Source organism: Myotis yumanensis, unplaced genomic scaffold, assembly GCF_028538775.1.
Source record: "Myotis yumanensis isolate MYYU_CA2020_CCGP unplaced genomic scaffold, mMyoYum1.0.hap1 SCAF_14, whole genome shotgun sequence".
Lineage (NCBI taxonomy): Eukaryota > Metazoa > Chordata > Mammalia > Chiroptera > Vespertilionidae > Myotis > Myotis yumanensis.
The window spans coordinates 9063713-9081107 of record NW_027223765.1 but is presented as its reverse complement, the minus strand read 5'-3'; the positions used below and the strand labels follow the sequence as shown (position 1 = coordinate 9081107).

Genomic DNA, 17395 nt, shown 5'->3' with positions numbered 1-17395 from the left:
TGAGAAAGCTGGGTGGAGGGAATACCAGCTTGGGACACTTGCTGAGGGCAATACAACTGAAGGAGGTAACTGATCTACCCTGCCAACCCCCAGAGAGACTTAGGACTTGGAAACCCCAAGTACAATGAAGGGTGGGAGGGATGGGGCTGCAACTAAGTCTGTACTAAGCCTTGATTCCCTTCCTTCCCACTCCTAGAGAAGCACTTACAGCATCCAATCGCCAGACAAAAACATCAGAGGATTTTTTGCTAAAGAAATGTAAGGGGCCCAGACAAAAGATCCCTTCGTTCTGGCATTTACAGGTTTCGGGGAAACAACTTGCTCCCTATCAGTCATTTTAAAGGGAAGCCTCTTACTGAGCTAATCCCACTCCCACTGAGAGGTCTGGGCTGGGCTTTCCATACATACATACAAGTGCATCAGTAAGAATCATCATGTATTTGAGTAAAGTCTCCAATGAGTGAATAAGATAAAGAGACAAAAAGGACTCAGGCAGGGCATGAAAGGGGTGAGGTAATTCAGGTGACAGAAGAGGCTTTTAAGAAAAGTCTTGCCCTAGCTGGTTTGGCTCACTGGATAGAGCGTCGGGCTGGGGACTGAAGAGTCCCGGGTTTGATTCCGGTCAGGGGCATGTACCTTGGTTGCAGGCACATCTCCAGTAGGGGGTGTGCAGGAGGCAGCTGATCGATGCTTCTCTCTCATCGATGTTTCTAACTCTCTATCCCTCTCCCTTCCTCTCTGTAAAAAATCAATAAAATATATTTTTTTTAAAAAGAAAGAAAACTCTTAATTAGAATACTCAGATTTGAGAGGCATCTCTAAAATGAGGATAGTATGCTACAAAAAGGCACAAACAAGAAAAAACTTAAAAACTAAACTAATTACTGCAAAATAAAAAAAAAATCACTAGAAAGGCTGAAAAATAATCAAGGTACTCTACCAGAAAATGGCAAAAGACAAAGAAATTGAAATAATAGAGAAAGTAGTTAAGGTTCAATCCAGAAGGTCCAACATTTGATTGATAGGAATTCAGGATTAACAGAAAGAGTAAAAATAGGAAAAAAATATATGGAAAGGAGGAACTGCCAAATAACACAAGAAGAAAATTTCCAAGAGTAGAAGTACCTGACTCACTAAATTGAGAAATTCCAGCAAGAACGTTAGGGAATTGAGTACACCCAGGACAAAGTGGAGACTTTAAAAGCTTCCAGCCTTGGCGGGAGGGAACAAGTCTTAATGATGCAGATACTACTTACTGATTATCAAAGAAGTACAGCTCAGACTGGAATCAGACATCCACAAACTCCTGAGGAAAATTTCAATCTAGAATTCCAGAGCCCGTCAAACTACCAATCAAGGTGAGGGCAGAGTTTGAGATATGGATATGGTACTGGCCTCCCATTCAGAGTAAGATTAAAGTGGTGAGGACAGAGTTTGAGATAGTTCTTACATTTATAGGGTTTCTCTCCAGTATGAATTCCACAATTTTACCTCATACTCTTTCTTGACAAGTGACTTGAGGATGCGCTGCAGTAAAATGAGGGAGTAAGGGAAGAAAGAGGAAGAGATGGAATTCAGGACACAACAGAGCCCTGTGTATCAACAGAACTGAAGGCAGAAAGACCATCAAGGACGGACAAGAGTAGGAGGCTACAGGTATCAGGAAGGCAAATACACGGGGGAAAAGGGGACTTAACAGAGTAACTGGATGAAGAAGTTGAAAAAACACTGATGTACTAAAAGCAACCAATACAAGCAGGAAAGAAGGCAACTAGAAACTTCAGTGAAAACAAAACGCTGTTCCAAAATGGAAATATAACCAGAGTAAGCTACTCAATCTGCAGTGAACAACATGTACACAGTCATGATTCATACTGCTTATTTTCAACTTTTAAAAGAAATCAAAAAGCATAGAAAAAAGACTAACTATGGTTCCAGAACAGAATTCAAGAGCTTTCAGACTTGACATTGTCAGAGGCAGAGACGTAGAAAAGGGAAGGAGAAAGGGACAGGGTGCATCCCACATCTTACAAAGTGGGAACTGAGATCATGTTTACAGTTAATACAATAAAAACGAAGTATGCAAATATAATAAATAACTCATTTTTTCCCTTATTATAAAATTCTTGCTCCTTATAGGAAATATGGAAATTACTTTAAAAAAAACTTTTAATCACCCATAATTCAATTCTTCACAGGACCTGGGTTTGAACCTAAACTCTGCAATTTACCATCACTATGGCTGTCAACAAGTCACTTAACCACTTAAAAACTTTTATTCTATTTCTTTCAGGTAATTTATCTATATGCTTTCTGCTAGTATATGTATCATTATATAAGAATTGTACTATGTACACAATTTTGAATACAGATTTTTTTCATTTCAAAGCATAAAGTAAAACTCTGGATACATATCATGTCATGCTCTTCTATATTTCTAAATATATTTCTAAACATGCCCTTCACCATAGGACGAGAGGTTTCCCAGAGATGGGACTTGAACCAAATCTTGAAAGAAACCTAAGTATGCTAAGTAGGCAGGGCTGGGCGGAGTGGTGGTGAGGTACTATAGGCACCGAGGACAGGGGGAGCAAAGGCACACAGAACAGCAAGCACATACCTCCAGGCTGCAGTAAAAGGTGCATAGGAAGTAGTCGGTAGGGCAGAAAGAGACTATGAAGAGCTTAGTAAATCACGTTAAGGGATCCAGACAGTTTCTCACAAAAGATGTGAGAAGAGGGTTTGTTAGACCTGTTTGCTCTGGCACCCAAGGTCTAGGACCATGTTTGCTACAAAGACAGTAGATAATTTTGTATATGACACACAGGAAGCCAGGAATGCCTCCTGGAGTTCTAGTCTGGGTGCTGGACCATGCCACGATTTGCTAAGGGAGGGACGCCAGAAGCAAAATTCATCTACCTTCATTTTTTAAAATGTCACTGGTGATGAATGTGCAACCCCAGGTGAGACTTTAGGCCCTAGAGCAGTGGTTCTCAACCTTCTGGCCTTTAAATACAGTTCCTCATGTTGTGACCCAACCATAAAATTATTTTCGTTGCTACTTCATAACTGTAATGTTGCTACTGTTATGAATCGTAATGTAAATATCTGATATGCAGGATGGTCTTAGGCGACCCCTGTGAAAGGGTCGTTTGACCACCAAAGGGGTCGCGACCCACAGGTTGAGAACCACTGCTCTAGAGGATCCATGGATTGGCCTCAGGGAGCCTAAATGTCCCTGAAATGAGCACAAAACTGAATGTGCCATCTGCATGTCTCCAGAAGAGGATCCACAACCTCCATCAGAGTCCCAAAGGGGCTGTGACCTCAGAAAGGTCAGGCACACTGGATGGAGCAAGTGGAGAAGTGACAGACATGGGAGGACACCTGCCTCGGCAAGGAAGAGATGGGCTCCAGAGCACAGAGGAAGGATTAGCTTTGCCCACGCACACTGCTTCCTGAGCCTGGAGAAATTCACAGCCAACTGTGTGTGCGTATGCGTGTGTTGATCAAGTCTCTCCCCTACACTCCCAAAGTACATCCAGTCGCATTATCACTTTCACATCACCGTGCTCCACTTAATACACATCTGCTGGTCTCATTTAAGAATGAGGACAGGTTTCCCTCTCCACCCTTAATGCCCATCACTAAGCCTGGCTCTTTGACAACTACAAGTCTGACAGCTTTTAATACAAAGAAAATGAGGCTTCAAAGCTCTCATCCACTTCTAGCCAGCCAAAGGAAAATGGAGAAAACCCCAAACAGAAGCCAGCTCTGCCAATGAGGATAGTCACTCCTTCCCCACCAAACTGTACAGAAAAAGTGGGAGGTCATTTATTTTAGGGTTGGAATTGAATTGGGAGGAAGAGTTATTAGTTGGGGAAGAGTACCTGTTTAGTACTCAATCCACTAGGTTCACATGATTTGTGCAGGATTGGGGGTTCTGAACCTGGGTGCAGGTCTGTGAAATCTCAGATCTGGAAATGAAATACAAGCAGAAATCTAAAAAGTCATATTGATAAATGAGGAACAGAAACACATGTAAAAACTACTCTGCTCATATAAATATTTGATACAGTCACTTAAAATACAAATAAAGTAAGTTAGGTCACAGAATCTTAACAAGGGTTAATAGAAGGACCCGAGGGCAGCCAATGATTTTGCTGAAACCACTTTGAACACTGCATCTCCAGATCTTCCACCCCCGCCTCCCACCGCCTCCCACCGCATTGGATTACACACACCTTGGCTTGCAGGCTTCACTTGACTGCAGTGGCTCATTACCTTGGTTGCACAATGGATCCCCTTCAGAGATTTCAAAATACTAAGCCTGGGAAACAGAAAAATTTTTAAAGAGCCCTAAGTGATTCTGACATGTAGCCAAGGCTGAAAACTACTGCTTTACTGCAAGGTTTGGTCACCAGTTCCCAAACCTAGCTTTATATCCCAACCACCTGGGTGGCTTTCTGAAACACCTATGAATGGAAATCTTAAGCCAGGAAATTATAATCATCCATGACTGAGTATTCAATTATGAGGATGAATATACAATGTGAAGCTAAAACAGTTTACCTGTCTTAATGCTTATAAATTCTAGGTGCTATCTTCCAGGAAAGTACACCATTGGTCTCTTGTGCTATCTTCAAGGTCAGAGACTTATCCCAAAACTTCACACTTGCTCTCCTCCTTTTCAGCTTCCTGATCGTGGTCAGCAGAGACATGTGGTGTTATCGCTGGGTCTCTCCACCCCCAGACAGGGGAACACAGAAGTCACGATCAGGATCAGTGAGCATTTTTTATTCTTACTTTTGAATCCTACTATTTCTTGTGTTTGTGTCCATATGACTTAGAGTGGCACTGGGAGAGGAAGTTGCATGTGCTTTGATGAGACTATGTTTGAAGGGAGAAAAAGAAGAGCTGAATAAGCTTTCTTGCATATGTCTTCTGTATATGAAAGTGCCCTATAAACAACAAAGCCCCATGTTGATTAACATTCAGTCTTGCAGAAATGAGACAATAAATGTATGCACCAAACTGCTTACTACTAGGTGCAGCATTTATAAATGCTCTTACATGCTGAGAGGGGTGGTGGTGGACAGACCCAGAAATCAGGAGACTTAAATTCCAGTCTGATTTGCTGCTGGTCACACTGCCTAAGGCACACCCTGAAATCTGTCACCATCCCTACCTAAAAATAGACTACACACCCCTTTCTCAGGTTCTCCACAGATCTGGGTGGGGATTACAGGTGGTTGAACAAACAGCATTGCAGAACAAAGAGAATCTGGATTTAGGTCTTAGATTTGAACATTCGTCACTTGTTACATGGCCTTGCTTTAAATGACCACTCACAGGTAAATGGGGCAAACCCCTCTTTCAGTGTTGTAAGGATTAAGGTAATGATCTATGTAAAAACATGAGATAAGTGCTGGGTTCATGTTATACATGAAGGTACACAAAGAATAAAATTCTATATAAATACAAGGCAATATTACATAACTCTAGTTATTGCATAGTTTTATAAATAATTTTCCAGGAGTAAAGGCTCAGTGGTAACAAAGGTATCTTACCTTAGCCAGTTTCTTCATCCTTCCAAGTTTTCATATTCCAATACCTTTTAACTTCTCCCCAAAAATTAAGACCTTAGGAATCCCCCTCTGCCCCTCCCTCTCCTTCCCTTTCCCTCTTTGGCCCTCTCAGAGTTAGAAGGGCTCCATTTTTTCTTCTAAAGACCACAGAGAAAGTGAGAATGACACTGACTGAGCCAGTTGGCTGGGCCTGAGCAGTGAGCGGAGGAACACGGGCAGGTTCTAGGCCAGCCTGTTCTTTGACTCCCCTACCTGGGATGGGGCCGTCAAGAGCAGCTCACTGAAATGGAATGCAGTGGGAGCTGGGGGTTCTTTGGAGAGCTGTTCATCTTAGCAAATGAGTACAGCCCAGCAGCATCTGCGGCCCGTGTGTAATCTCCATCAAACCTCAAGTGCTTGGCCATGCAGACTAGAGAAGGGTCAGAAGAGACACACCAGAGCTTTCCCATCCAAGGTTCATGAGGTATAGAATGAGGGAAACAGCCGTTTTCCTACTTCTGTCCATTTGAGGAGCAGTAGACAGTTAGTAGGTTTAAAAAATATATTTTTAATTACCTAGGGAATGGAAAGCTTATAAATATTCATAGGTGGGTTGTTGGTGAATTGCTACCCCAAGTGGTTTCCTTAACTAGTCACTGCTTAACCCAAAATGCTATGATACAAGTTCAAAGCGCCAGAATTCCACCAGGCAGACCTATACTAATAAACTGCCTGTTGCTCAAGAAATTACCAGTTTAAAAAAAAACAAATTTAGTTTAAAAATACCTTTCCCCAAGTGGGATCTTCATCATTTAGCTTTGTATGACCCATTTCTAAGAAAGCCACATTCTATTTCCGACACCACCACATCTTAGGGGACAGTTAAAAACGAAGTCCCTGCCTTTAGGGGCTTAGCTTTCATTTTCTTTAAGTCAGCCTCTGAAATGCTTGTGTTTTGTGCTGCACTCCTGAAAACTATTATCTTTAAGACCATAGCAGGCCTCATTTTTACAAAGGAGGAACACAGCAATGGTGTCTGATTAGGGGGGTAGCAGGTCTGATCAATGCCTGGAAATCTTCCTCTTCCTTTATGTTACTCAACGAGGTGGGTTCTGTGGTGTCGCATGAGGTGGGAGTTGGAAATGAAGGCGGCACCACACTTCTCACACTCGTAGGGCTTCTCCCCCGTGTGGGTTCTCTGGTGCACAGTGAGGCTCGACCGCTGCCTGAAGGCCTTGCCACACTCATTGCATGTGTAAGGTTTTTCCCCATTATGGATTCTCTGATGAATGAGCAGGTACGAGCTGCAGGTGAAGGCCTTCCCACACTCATTACACACGTAAGGAAGATCGCCACTGTGAATCCTCTGGTGCACGATAAGGCAGGAGAGCTGACTGAAGGCTTTTCCACACTCGCTGCAGTCATAAGGTTTCTCTGCAGTGTGGATTCTCTGGTGCACGATCAGGTGTGAAAAACAGCTGAAGGCCTTTCCACACTCTTTACACTCATATGGCTTCTCACCCGTATGGCTTCGCTGATGCACAATGAGATTGGCACTCTGGGTGAAGGCTTTGCCACAGTCATTACAGGCAAAGGGCTTCTCCCCGGTGTGGATCCTCTGGTGGACAATGAGGTTGGAGCTCCGAGTAAATGTTTTCCCACACTCATTACATTCATAGCATTTTTCTGTAATGTGGACTTTCTGGTGCCGAGCAAGTTGTGAGCTGTAACTGAAGGCTTTCTCACATTCACTGCACTTGAAGGTTTTTTCTAAGGAGTGGATTTTTTGATGGACAGTCAGGTTTGAACTCTGAGTGAAGGCTTTCCCACATTTGGAACAAACATAGGGTTTCTGTCCAGTGTGGATTCGCTGATGCACAACAAGGTTTGCACTCTGAATGAAGGCCTTCCCACACTCGTGACACTCAAAGGGTTTCTCCCCAGTGTGGATCCGCTGATGCACCACGAGGTTAGCACTCTGACTAAAGCCTTTCCCGCACACACTACAAGTAAAAGGTTTCTGCCCAGGCTGGCTTTTCTGGTTTTTAACAGGGCCAGAACTACGGTTGTATCTTTCCCCAGATTTCTGACATTTCTGGTCTTCTTCTTCTTTGAAGCTTCCAGGTACGTGACAGTCCTTCACTGTCACTTGCCTAAAGTCTTTCTTTTCCCTCTTTATTCTCTGCCCCTTTAACATGTTCCCTTTTTCGAAGGCTTCTTCGAACTCAGGTCCTTGAGAGTCAACTTTCTGGATCCTTCCTGATATCATGAAGGGTTTTTCTGCTTCATCACATATTTCAGTTTTTGGAACCAATAATTGTGGGTTCTTGGTCTCAGCACCTGAAACAACAAACAACAAATACAAGTGTCAGCTTTTTCTAACCTAGAAAAAGAATAAGATCATAGTCATAAAGGTGAGGAGGTCTGTGACTTCACTGTCTGTAGAAGGGCTTCATTCAAAGAAAGAATCACCTCTGGCCCTGGCTGGTAGCTTGGTTAGTTAGAACGTTGTCTCAGTATGCCAAAGTTGTGGGTTTGATCCCTGGTAAGAAGCAACCAATGAATGCATAAATAAATGGAACAACAAATCAGTTCCTCTCTTTCTTTTTTTTTATATAAATTATATTTTATTGACTTTTTACAGAGAGGAAGGGAGAGGGATACAGAGTTAGAAACATCGATGAGAGAGGAATATCAATCAGCTGCCTCCTGCACCCCCTACTGGGGATGTGCCCGCAACCAAGGTACATGCCCTTGACTGGAATCGAACCTGGGATCCTTCAGTCCGCAGGCCGATGCTCTATCCACTGAGCAAAACCGGTCAGGGCCTCTCTGTCTTTCTTACTTTCTCTCTCTCCCTATTAATAATAATAATAAAAATTTAAAAAAGAATCCCCTCATATGCCACCTCTCCTCTGTGGGTTCTTCTGCCTGGCCTATGATCTCCCCCACACTTAGAGCAGAGTCCACTGATTCATGGTCTTTCCCTCACTTCCATTTCCCTCCACTAGACATTTAACACACGGCCTTATGCCAGGGAAGCCATCTCCAGACAGGTCTCCTCTGGCTGTCTGATGACTGATCTCACAATTAAGACCAGTTCTGCAGGACACCATCTGTCCCCAGGCTTGCCTTCTTACCTTGTCCACTCAGTGTGAACCTGCTTACAACCCACCAGTCACTTAGGGAGATGCCCTACCTGTGGATGAAGATCTGGGCAACTTAGGCTTTTGTATATGAGATGCTGCATATCAAAGAGAGGATAAGATGGACAGAAAGGGCCACACTGGATGCCAAGAGGACCACACTGGCCAAACGCCTCCAAAACATTAAGTACAGCAGAGCACTTAAGAACATGAATTCCAGCCGAAGCCGGTTTGGCTCAGTGGATAGAGCGTCGGCCTGCGGACTGAGGGGTCCCGGGTTCGATTCCAGTCAAGGGCATGTACCAGGGTTGCGGGCACATCCCCAGTGGGAGATGTGCAGGAGGCAGCTGATCAATGTTTCTCTCTCATCGATGTTTCTAACTCTCTATCTCTCTCCCTTCCTCTCTGTAAAAATATCAATAAAATATATTAAAAAAAAAAAAAAAGAACATGAATTCTGGAGCCAGACTGCATGGTTTCAAATACTTGCTCTGCCACTTACCAGCTGCATGACTTTGGGCTAATAACTTACCTTCTCTGTGCCTCAGTTTCCTTACCTCTAAAATAGAGACAATAACAGTATCTACCTCATAAGACCAAGAGAGGAGGAATTTAGTTTCTATGTCAATTGCTGAGAACAGCCATGGAGCATGGTTGCTGCGGAGTGTCTGCAGTGACTTTCAGCCTGACCAGTGGTACTGTGGGTCACAGTGCTGGGACCAGAAGGAAAGATGAACTTTAGGGGATGGCAGTTGCTATGGTAATAGATGACAACACTAGAAGGGACTAAAGATGACTGTGAACAGAGTAAACACCTTACCCCCGGTGTCAAGGAAGCCTCGCCTTTGTCAGGGAAAGATGACCTTTCGAGTGAAGTGTAAGACATGGAGTAACCTGCTCCACAGTGGCAAAAAGTACCATGAGAACATCAGAGCTTTCTGAAGCTTTAAAACTCTGACTAGTCTCTGGTTGCTCTACATCAAGCATATCAAACTCAGCCCGTGGGCCGCATGTGGTCCACAACGAATATTTTTGTGGCCCAGACAATATAAATGTATGTAAGAAACGTTTTTTTTTGTGTGTGTGTGTGTGTGTTTTTTTTTTAATATATTTTATTGATTTTTTACAGAGAAGAAGGGAGAGAGATAGAGAGTTAGAAACATCGATGAGAGAGAAACATCGATGAGCTGCCTCCTTCATATCTCCCAGTGGGGATGTGCCCGCAACCCAGGTACATGCCCTTGACCGGAATCAAACCTGGGACCTTTCAGTCCGCAGGCCGACGCTCTATCCACTGAGCCAAACCGGTTTCGGCTGTAAGAAACGTTTTAATTAAAATTTTGTAACTTGATTTTTACAATATCCTGTTGGACATAATTATTAATAACGAACTACAACGTTCGCTAATGAGTGATTACTATAATCATGTTGCATTCATTTCCCTTACGCACCTTATGGGCAGGCGCACCATTTCTCTCCACTAATACTAGCAGCAAATATTTTAGCAGCCGATTGCCACGTCATTAGTCTTGGACTGACTTGTTTGGTGTGTGCAACAGGAAATATTTCGCTTTCAGAGAACAAGAAAAATAGGTTTATTTGTGTTACGCTTATTAAGTTGTGCAGTTATTCAGTGTCTGGTAAGTTAATGTTCAAGAAAAAACATTAATTTTTATTAAACTGTTCTATTATTTTATGCTCTAACCAGTTTGGCTCAGTGGATAGAGCGTCAGCCTGCAGACTGCAGGGTCCCGGGTTCGATTCCGGCTAGGGGCATGTACCTTAGTTGTGGGCACATCCCCAGTGTGCAGGAGGCAGCTGATCAATATTTCTGTATCATCGATGTTTCTAACTCTCTTTCCATCTCCCTTCCTCTCTGTGAAAAATCAATAAAATATATTTTTAAAAAAACAAAACTGTTCTATTATTTTATGTTAACGATTACTCATTTATTTCAGCCCTTTGTATTCAGCATGTCTCTATCGAAATAAACCTACATTTTTATGAAAATTGAAGCTTTTGGTTTTTTGTGGCCCACGTAAACTTAAACCTTATTTGGCCCGTGTTAGCCTTTGAGTTTGACATGCTTGCTCTACACTGCATCAGAACCCTAATGGTGTCAACAAGGGGTCCTGCAGTCAGTGACATCATAGCTTTGTCTCCTCTCCAGCCTCACTGTCCTTGGCCCTGCAATGTGCACCCATGCAACCAGGGCCCCATTCTACCAGAGCTGGCAGAGTAAACCCTTATTAAGTGTTTGGGAATTAAACCAACCTCAGGAAAACTACTCAAACAATAAGCCAAGTGGGATGAGGGTCAGCAGGGGTGGGAGGCAGGCCTCCCCATTGGTGGGGTCAGCTTAGAAGTGAGCAGTGAAGCTGTGAGCTGCATCACGCAGCAACTGCCAGGGGAACCCAGCACCCACAAAACATCCTACCTGCTCAGGCCAGGGCGACTCTCCAACCAGAGATGAGGGGGTGGGACAGGGATGTCAAGGTGGGACAAAGCAATATGCGGGCAGGGAAACAGCCCAGCTTGGTTGCCTGGTTAAGACCATGGTAATAGGTAATTCCATCATAAGCGTTCAGATAATAAGAAGGGCAGTGTCAAAGAAAGGAAAGGCCGGAGTAAGATACAGTAGAGCCCCAAGTGTGACAATAAGTAAAAGTCTGAAATGTTCATCTTTTCCTGATTATTTCTACTCCTACTGTTCTGATACCTTTTTTTAAAAATCTCCAATTTTCTGCCTGTAGTTTACTGCTCTTATATCTTCTTAGTTTTCCCCTCTGCCTATTTCCCTTACTGCCTCTCTTATCGCTCTCTTCTCCTAGTGTTTAGTTTTTTGTTTTGTTTTTTGTGAAATATTCTGATTTTTCCCTTGTATAGCTTCATGTCTCTTCTGCTTTTCTCTTGCTCATTACATTCTTCCCATTTGTGTTCTCTACTATTCTTTATCTCCTACATCTCACTTTACTTTTCTCCCTTCTACTGTTCTGTCCCAATTTTTTCCACCTTCTTCTTCTTACTTTTAGTTTCTCACCACTAATACTGGAAGCCCCAATCCTAGCAGCTCTGCAACAGATCAAAGCCCAGGAACACTTTAGCTCAGCCTCACTCTCTCCTACCCTCCGTACTGTGAGATTTAGACGAGAAAGACATGAAAGAAGAAGACCAGTGGGAACTACTGAATTGATTAGATCTAATAACAGAAACAATTCCTTATATTTGCATAACGTTTTAGGTTGAAATTATTACAGAATTGGGTACAACTGTAGCCCAAAAGGTCTTAATATAGGTGGTTATTTAACAGATTAAACACAGAGATGAAGTAAGAGCTAGGGTTTTGGCAAGTGCCCAGGGAAATCAAGGCCAATCCTGTCTGCTCAAGCTCAAATCAAAATTAAAAGAAAAATACTTCTCTTTCATATAAAAAAAAAGAGAGAGGGAGAAATCTGAAATGCTATGAGTCTGCCATCTTAGCTGCTGATGTGAAGGGTAATTTGATTCACTAAATTTGTAAGTCCAACTCATTAGATTTACAAAAGCTGTGTGTGTATAAGATTTGTAAGTTTGCCTACTTAGGTATTTAAAATGTTTTAAAGAACTAAAGATATTAAACTTGCAATGTAATATATTTTTATAGATTTTATTTAAGAAAATAAAAATAGAGAAAATTGTTATGTAGATGGAATTAAATGTTTTAAAAATTCAATTTGCAAAACTTGGAGCTTACATAACCATGAACCACAGACAAAGCACAAGTGTTCTCATGTTTATAAAAATATTTCAAGATGTATGAATGAACTAAAAATAAGTTATGCATAAAGGCTTAAAAATTGGTTTTTAATGTAAAACTTTAATAAATCCAACATTAATCAATATATAGAAAACTGTAGATACTCTCTCTCAAACTTTGGAAATCCAGTAACATGTCACAATTTCCAAAGCACTTTCATGTATATTATTTTAGCACCAAAATGAAGCTTCTCCTTCACTTGAGTGGGAGCCACAAAAGGGCAGTCTGTGTCTTATTCACTGCTGTAGCCCCTGCACCAATTGTCCTGCCTACCACAGAGGAAACTGGCCCCCAACCAACCTTGTAACTATTGAATGAATGCACTGCATTTACAGAACAGGAAATGCGGGGTCCAGGAGCGAACAGATTTGCTCAAGGCCATAAAATTATCAGAGGCAGGGCACCAACTACACTCAGGTTTCTCTTACTTCTCAGAGCTCAGTGTTCTTGCTATGACCTGCTGCTGTGGAAGTGGCTGGCAGCACAGAAAAGTAAGTCTTAGCTGGGAACAGAGTCTTGAGGTAAGAGGCAGAGAAGGAAAATAAAGGCCATTCCTGTCGGACAGGTACAGTTGTGGAAGTTAAGACTATGAATGACTGATAAAGCAAGGACACAGAGAAAAAAATGTTACACAGGGGAATACATCAGAGAGAATGGAATAGAAAGCAGAAAGTGAGGAACAGAAGCTGCAGAGAGTTTGGGGAATAAGTAAAAAACGGGCAAGAAGATGAAAGGCGGAGATCCCAACCTTCCTCACAACACTGGTGTAAGAAAGTGACTTGGACCACAAAAGCCTGAGGAACTGGCTAGTGAGGAGAATGGGTTCAAAATATTCAGACTCTGCCCTGTACCAGACAGACTCATAAAGTTGAGTGCCCAAAGGAGCCTTGGCAGATGTCCAGGGATCGCTCCACAACACAGGACTCATGGCTACCACATTCTTCAGCCAGTTACACATCACTCCATTGGCAAACCTCTGCCACTGCTAGTTAGATATATAACACTAGAGGCCCGATGCACGAAATTCATGAAAGGGGCTTGGCCCTAGCGGCCCTGGCTGCCTTGTGGCCCTGCCCACTGGTCATTCTGGAAGGTCGTTCTAGAAGGTCATTCTGCTGTCTGGTCTAATTAGCATATTAGCTCTTTATTATATAGGATACCTCCCTTTCCTAAGTCCCAGCTTAGAGAACCAGATGATAAACCACCATATCCTTCATGAGGACCTAGTTTTGAACACCATTACAGCTGACACTACTGCTCAAAAGCCTCTAGAATGTGTAAGAAGTTCTAGGAAAACAGAACATCTCCAGGGCATTTTCTCAAAATCACCAACCTATGCTAAACACAAAGTATATGAAGAGGATGTGTACCCATATGTGTGAATAGATATGAAACCTGCTCAACAATAAATGTGATTAGAAGGTGAATCTGAAGTCCACCTGTGTTTGGTGTCTTGAGACTCTATGCAAAATAAGCCATTTCCTGTGACAAATGCCTAGGCTTCTTTCAGCATTCTGAATCAGGCTGAACTTACCTAGGGAGGTCATGTTCCCACGAGTCTCCAGTATCTCGCTCTTGGCCAGACTCCCTGGTAACGAGTAGCTGCCGAGGGTTGAAGCAGCAGGCACCTCCTGCGTTGCTTTCAGGACTACTGCCATGTCCCAGAACATGTTCTGACCCTAGAGACAGGCAGGCATAGGTGGGTTTATGAGAGGATGGTCACTGGGATCAGGGGGTGGGGGTGGTCAGGTATGACAACAGCTTTTGAGGATGAGAATGTTAAGTACCTATCCCTGGAAATGATAAAACAAACAACCTTCCCACCACCAATCCCAAACTTTTTTTAAAAAATTGATTTTAGCCCTGGCCGGTTTGGCTCAGTGGATAGAGCGACGGCCTGTGGACTGAAGGGTCCCAGGTTCGATTCTGGTCAGGAGCATGTACCTTGGTTGCGGGCACATCCCCAGTGGGGGGTGTGCAGGAGGCAGCTGATCAATGTTTCTCTCTCATCGATGTTTCTAGCTCTCTATCCCTCTCCCTTCTTCTCTGTAAAAAATCAATAAAATATATTTTTTTAAAAAATTGATTTTAGAGAGGGAGGGAGAGAGAGGGGGTTGGGGAAGAGAGAGAGAGAAAAAAAAAATCCATCATTTGTCTCCTGTATGTACTCTGACTGGGGACTACATACCAACCTTTTTGGTACATAGTACAACATTCCAACTGAAGGACCCAGCCAGGGCTCCAAACATTATTTTTTTATAAAAAGGAACAGGGCCCTAACCGGTTTGGCTCAGTGGATAGGGCGTCGGCCTGCGGACTGAAAGGTCCCAGGTTCGATTCCGGCCAAGGGCATGTACCTTGGTTGCGGGCACATCCCCAGTAGGAGGTGTGCAGGAGGCAGCTGATCGATGTTTCTCTCTCATCGATGTTTCTAACTCTCTATCCCTCTCCCTTCCTCTCTGTGAAAAATCAATAAAATATATTTTAAAAAAAAAGGAACAGGAAGTCAAGGAAGCCAGTCTTTCCTAAACCCCATGATGAGTTGGGCAGAGAAGCAAGCCTGCCACCTTCTTCCCTGTCACTCTGATTTCACCTCAGTGCTCACTCTAGCATCCAAACGTAACTTGCCAGTGAGTGCATGACAAGACAAGAGAGCACATGGGGAAGCTTTCCAGAGTAGAATTTTCTGAGGTCTAAAGATCAAAGATCATATCATTACAGAGGCTTTGGGGAACCTCATCTGGCCAATGATGGTAAGGGGTGTGTTTGAAAACATAAGGACCACAGTGTAGTACAAAGCCTCACTACTCAAAGTGTCCTTTGCAGTTCAAAAGAATCACATCACCTGAGAGCTTGTGAGAAATGCAGAATCTCAGGTCACACCCCACACCTTCTGAATCAGAACCTACATTTCAACAAGACCCCACCACAGTGATTCCTATGCATATTAAAGTTTGAGAAACAAAGGTCAGAATGATCAAATCCTGACTGGAATCAGCTAGAAGGTATGTGTTTTTTTAAAATATATTTTATTGATTTTTACAGAGAGGAAGGGAGAGGAATAGAGAAAATAGAAACATCGATGAGAGAGAAACATCGATCAGCTGCCTCTTGCACATCCCCTACTGGGGATGTGCCCGCAACCAAGGTACATGCCCTTGACCGGAATCGAACCTAGGACCCTTCAGTCCACAGGACCACACTCTATCCACTCAGCCAAACCGGTTAGGGCCAGCTAGAAGGTTTTTAAAACTGGACAAGTCTGGGTCCCGCCCCCAGATACTGATTTAACTGGAATGCAGTATAGCGTGGGCATCACAGTTTTATAAAAAGCTCCCCAGGTAATTCTGTGTAGCAAAGTTTGAGAACCACCAGTTTATAAAGTACTAGATGCCAGCCCTGGCCGATTTGGTTCAGTGGACAGAATGCCAGTCTGTGGACTGAAGGGTCCCAGGTTCAATTCCGGTCAAGGACACATGCCCAGGTTGCATGCTCAGTTCCCAGTGGGGGTGAAGGCAGCCAATCGATTTTCTCTCATCACTGATGTTTCTATTTCTCTCTCCCTCTCCCTTCCTGTCTAAAATCAATAAAAATATGTATTTTTTTTTTTTAAAAAGTACTAGATGCCACATCAATCAGAAGAGAATGCTCCTTTATGTTCCAAAGGACTGAAGGCCAGAGCTCCAGCGGAGAAACAAGGCTCCAGGAGTGGCAGCAGAGGGACAGCAGCCCTCTGAACCCCCTGGAGATCCTTCGGTCTCTCCTCCCTCATTCCTCCCAGACCATTATTTACCTTTTCCTCCTGCTCTGCCCCGTCAAGGCCTTCCCGGGGATCCTCTCCAGGAACCCCGGCTTTGATGTCCTCAGAATGCACTTGTTGGCTGGATACCTGACCTAGGAAGCTGTCCTCTTCCTCCTCCTCCTTTTTCACTGTCACTGGGACCCAAGGGGCCAGGGCCATGGCCTCTCTCAAATCTGCAGTCATCTTCTCTGCTCAGCAGAACTCCTGCAGCTGAGGGCTGCCCAGCAGAGGTCAAGCCCCATCTAATCTTTAATTTCAACAGTATCTTCTTGAGTTTCCTCCCAGGGCCAGGATGAGTACTGTCTACTGAGAAAGCAGAAAACATTGTTAGCATCAAGCTGCTGCCAAGCCCACTGGCCAATTTCACCAGTGCCTAGACAGGGGCCACTGCAACACAAGGCCTGCTCTACTCCTCACTCATAGGATGGAAGGGGTTGGATTGTAAACATGTAATTTGTCCCCATGATAATTACACTGCCAACAGCTTTCTATAATGTCTATTGATTTTTTTCTGATTATAAAGTTGATACATTTTTATTGTAAAGACTTGAAAAATACAAAAAATGATTAAGAAAAATCACCCCTGGTCCACCTCCAAAGAGGTAACATCTGTGTATGATAGGATATATTTCTTTTAAGAGAAAACTTCCAACCACATTGACAATTATGTCAAGTTAAACTTTTTGTTTTTAACTATGGGGATTCATATTTTCACAATGATCACCATGGGGTTTTTCTGTGTGTGTGTGTGTGTGTGTGTGTGTGTGTGTTTTAAGAAGGGACATTACAACACAAAGATTTTAGTGCCAAAGGTAAATAATAGAATGATAATAGAATAATCATCTCAAGAAAAACCTGGGAGCCTAGACACCAACATGTTAGGAGTGGTTATCACCGGGTGATGTGATTACAGGTAGTTTTGAGGTTCTTTTTGCTTGTTATATTTTCCATTTCTTCCAAATGTCCCGTGAGACTAAGTATTAGTCTTAAGATAAAGACGATTTTTTTCATGTTGCCATTCTTCACACTTATCATTTTTAGTAGCTACACAATAACCTAGGGTGTTATCATTCCCATTGAAAAA

At 43.1% G+C, this 17395-nt stretch overlaps 1 protein-coding gene across 1 annotated transcript in view; it reads right to left on the bottom strand.

Moving 5' to 3' along the window:
- Positions 1 to 17395, bottom strand: part of LOC138992734 (zinc finger protein 197-like) — a 53741-nt gene that overhangs the window by 17405 nt on the left and 18941 nt on the right. Inside the window, 1 exon segment of the mRNA XM_070391648.1 lies at positions 6730 to 7253. Coding sequence (XP_070247749.1) covers positions 6730 to 7253 — 524 coding nt within the window.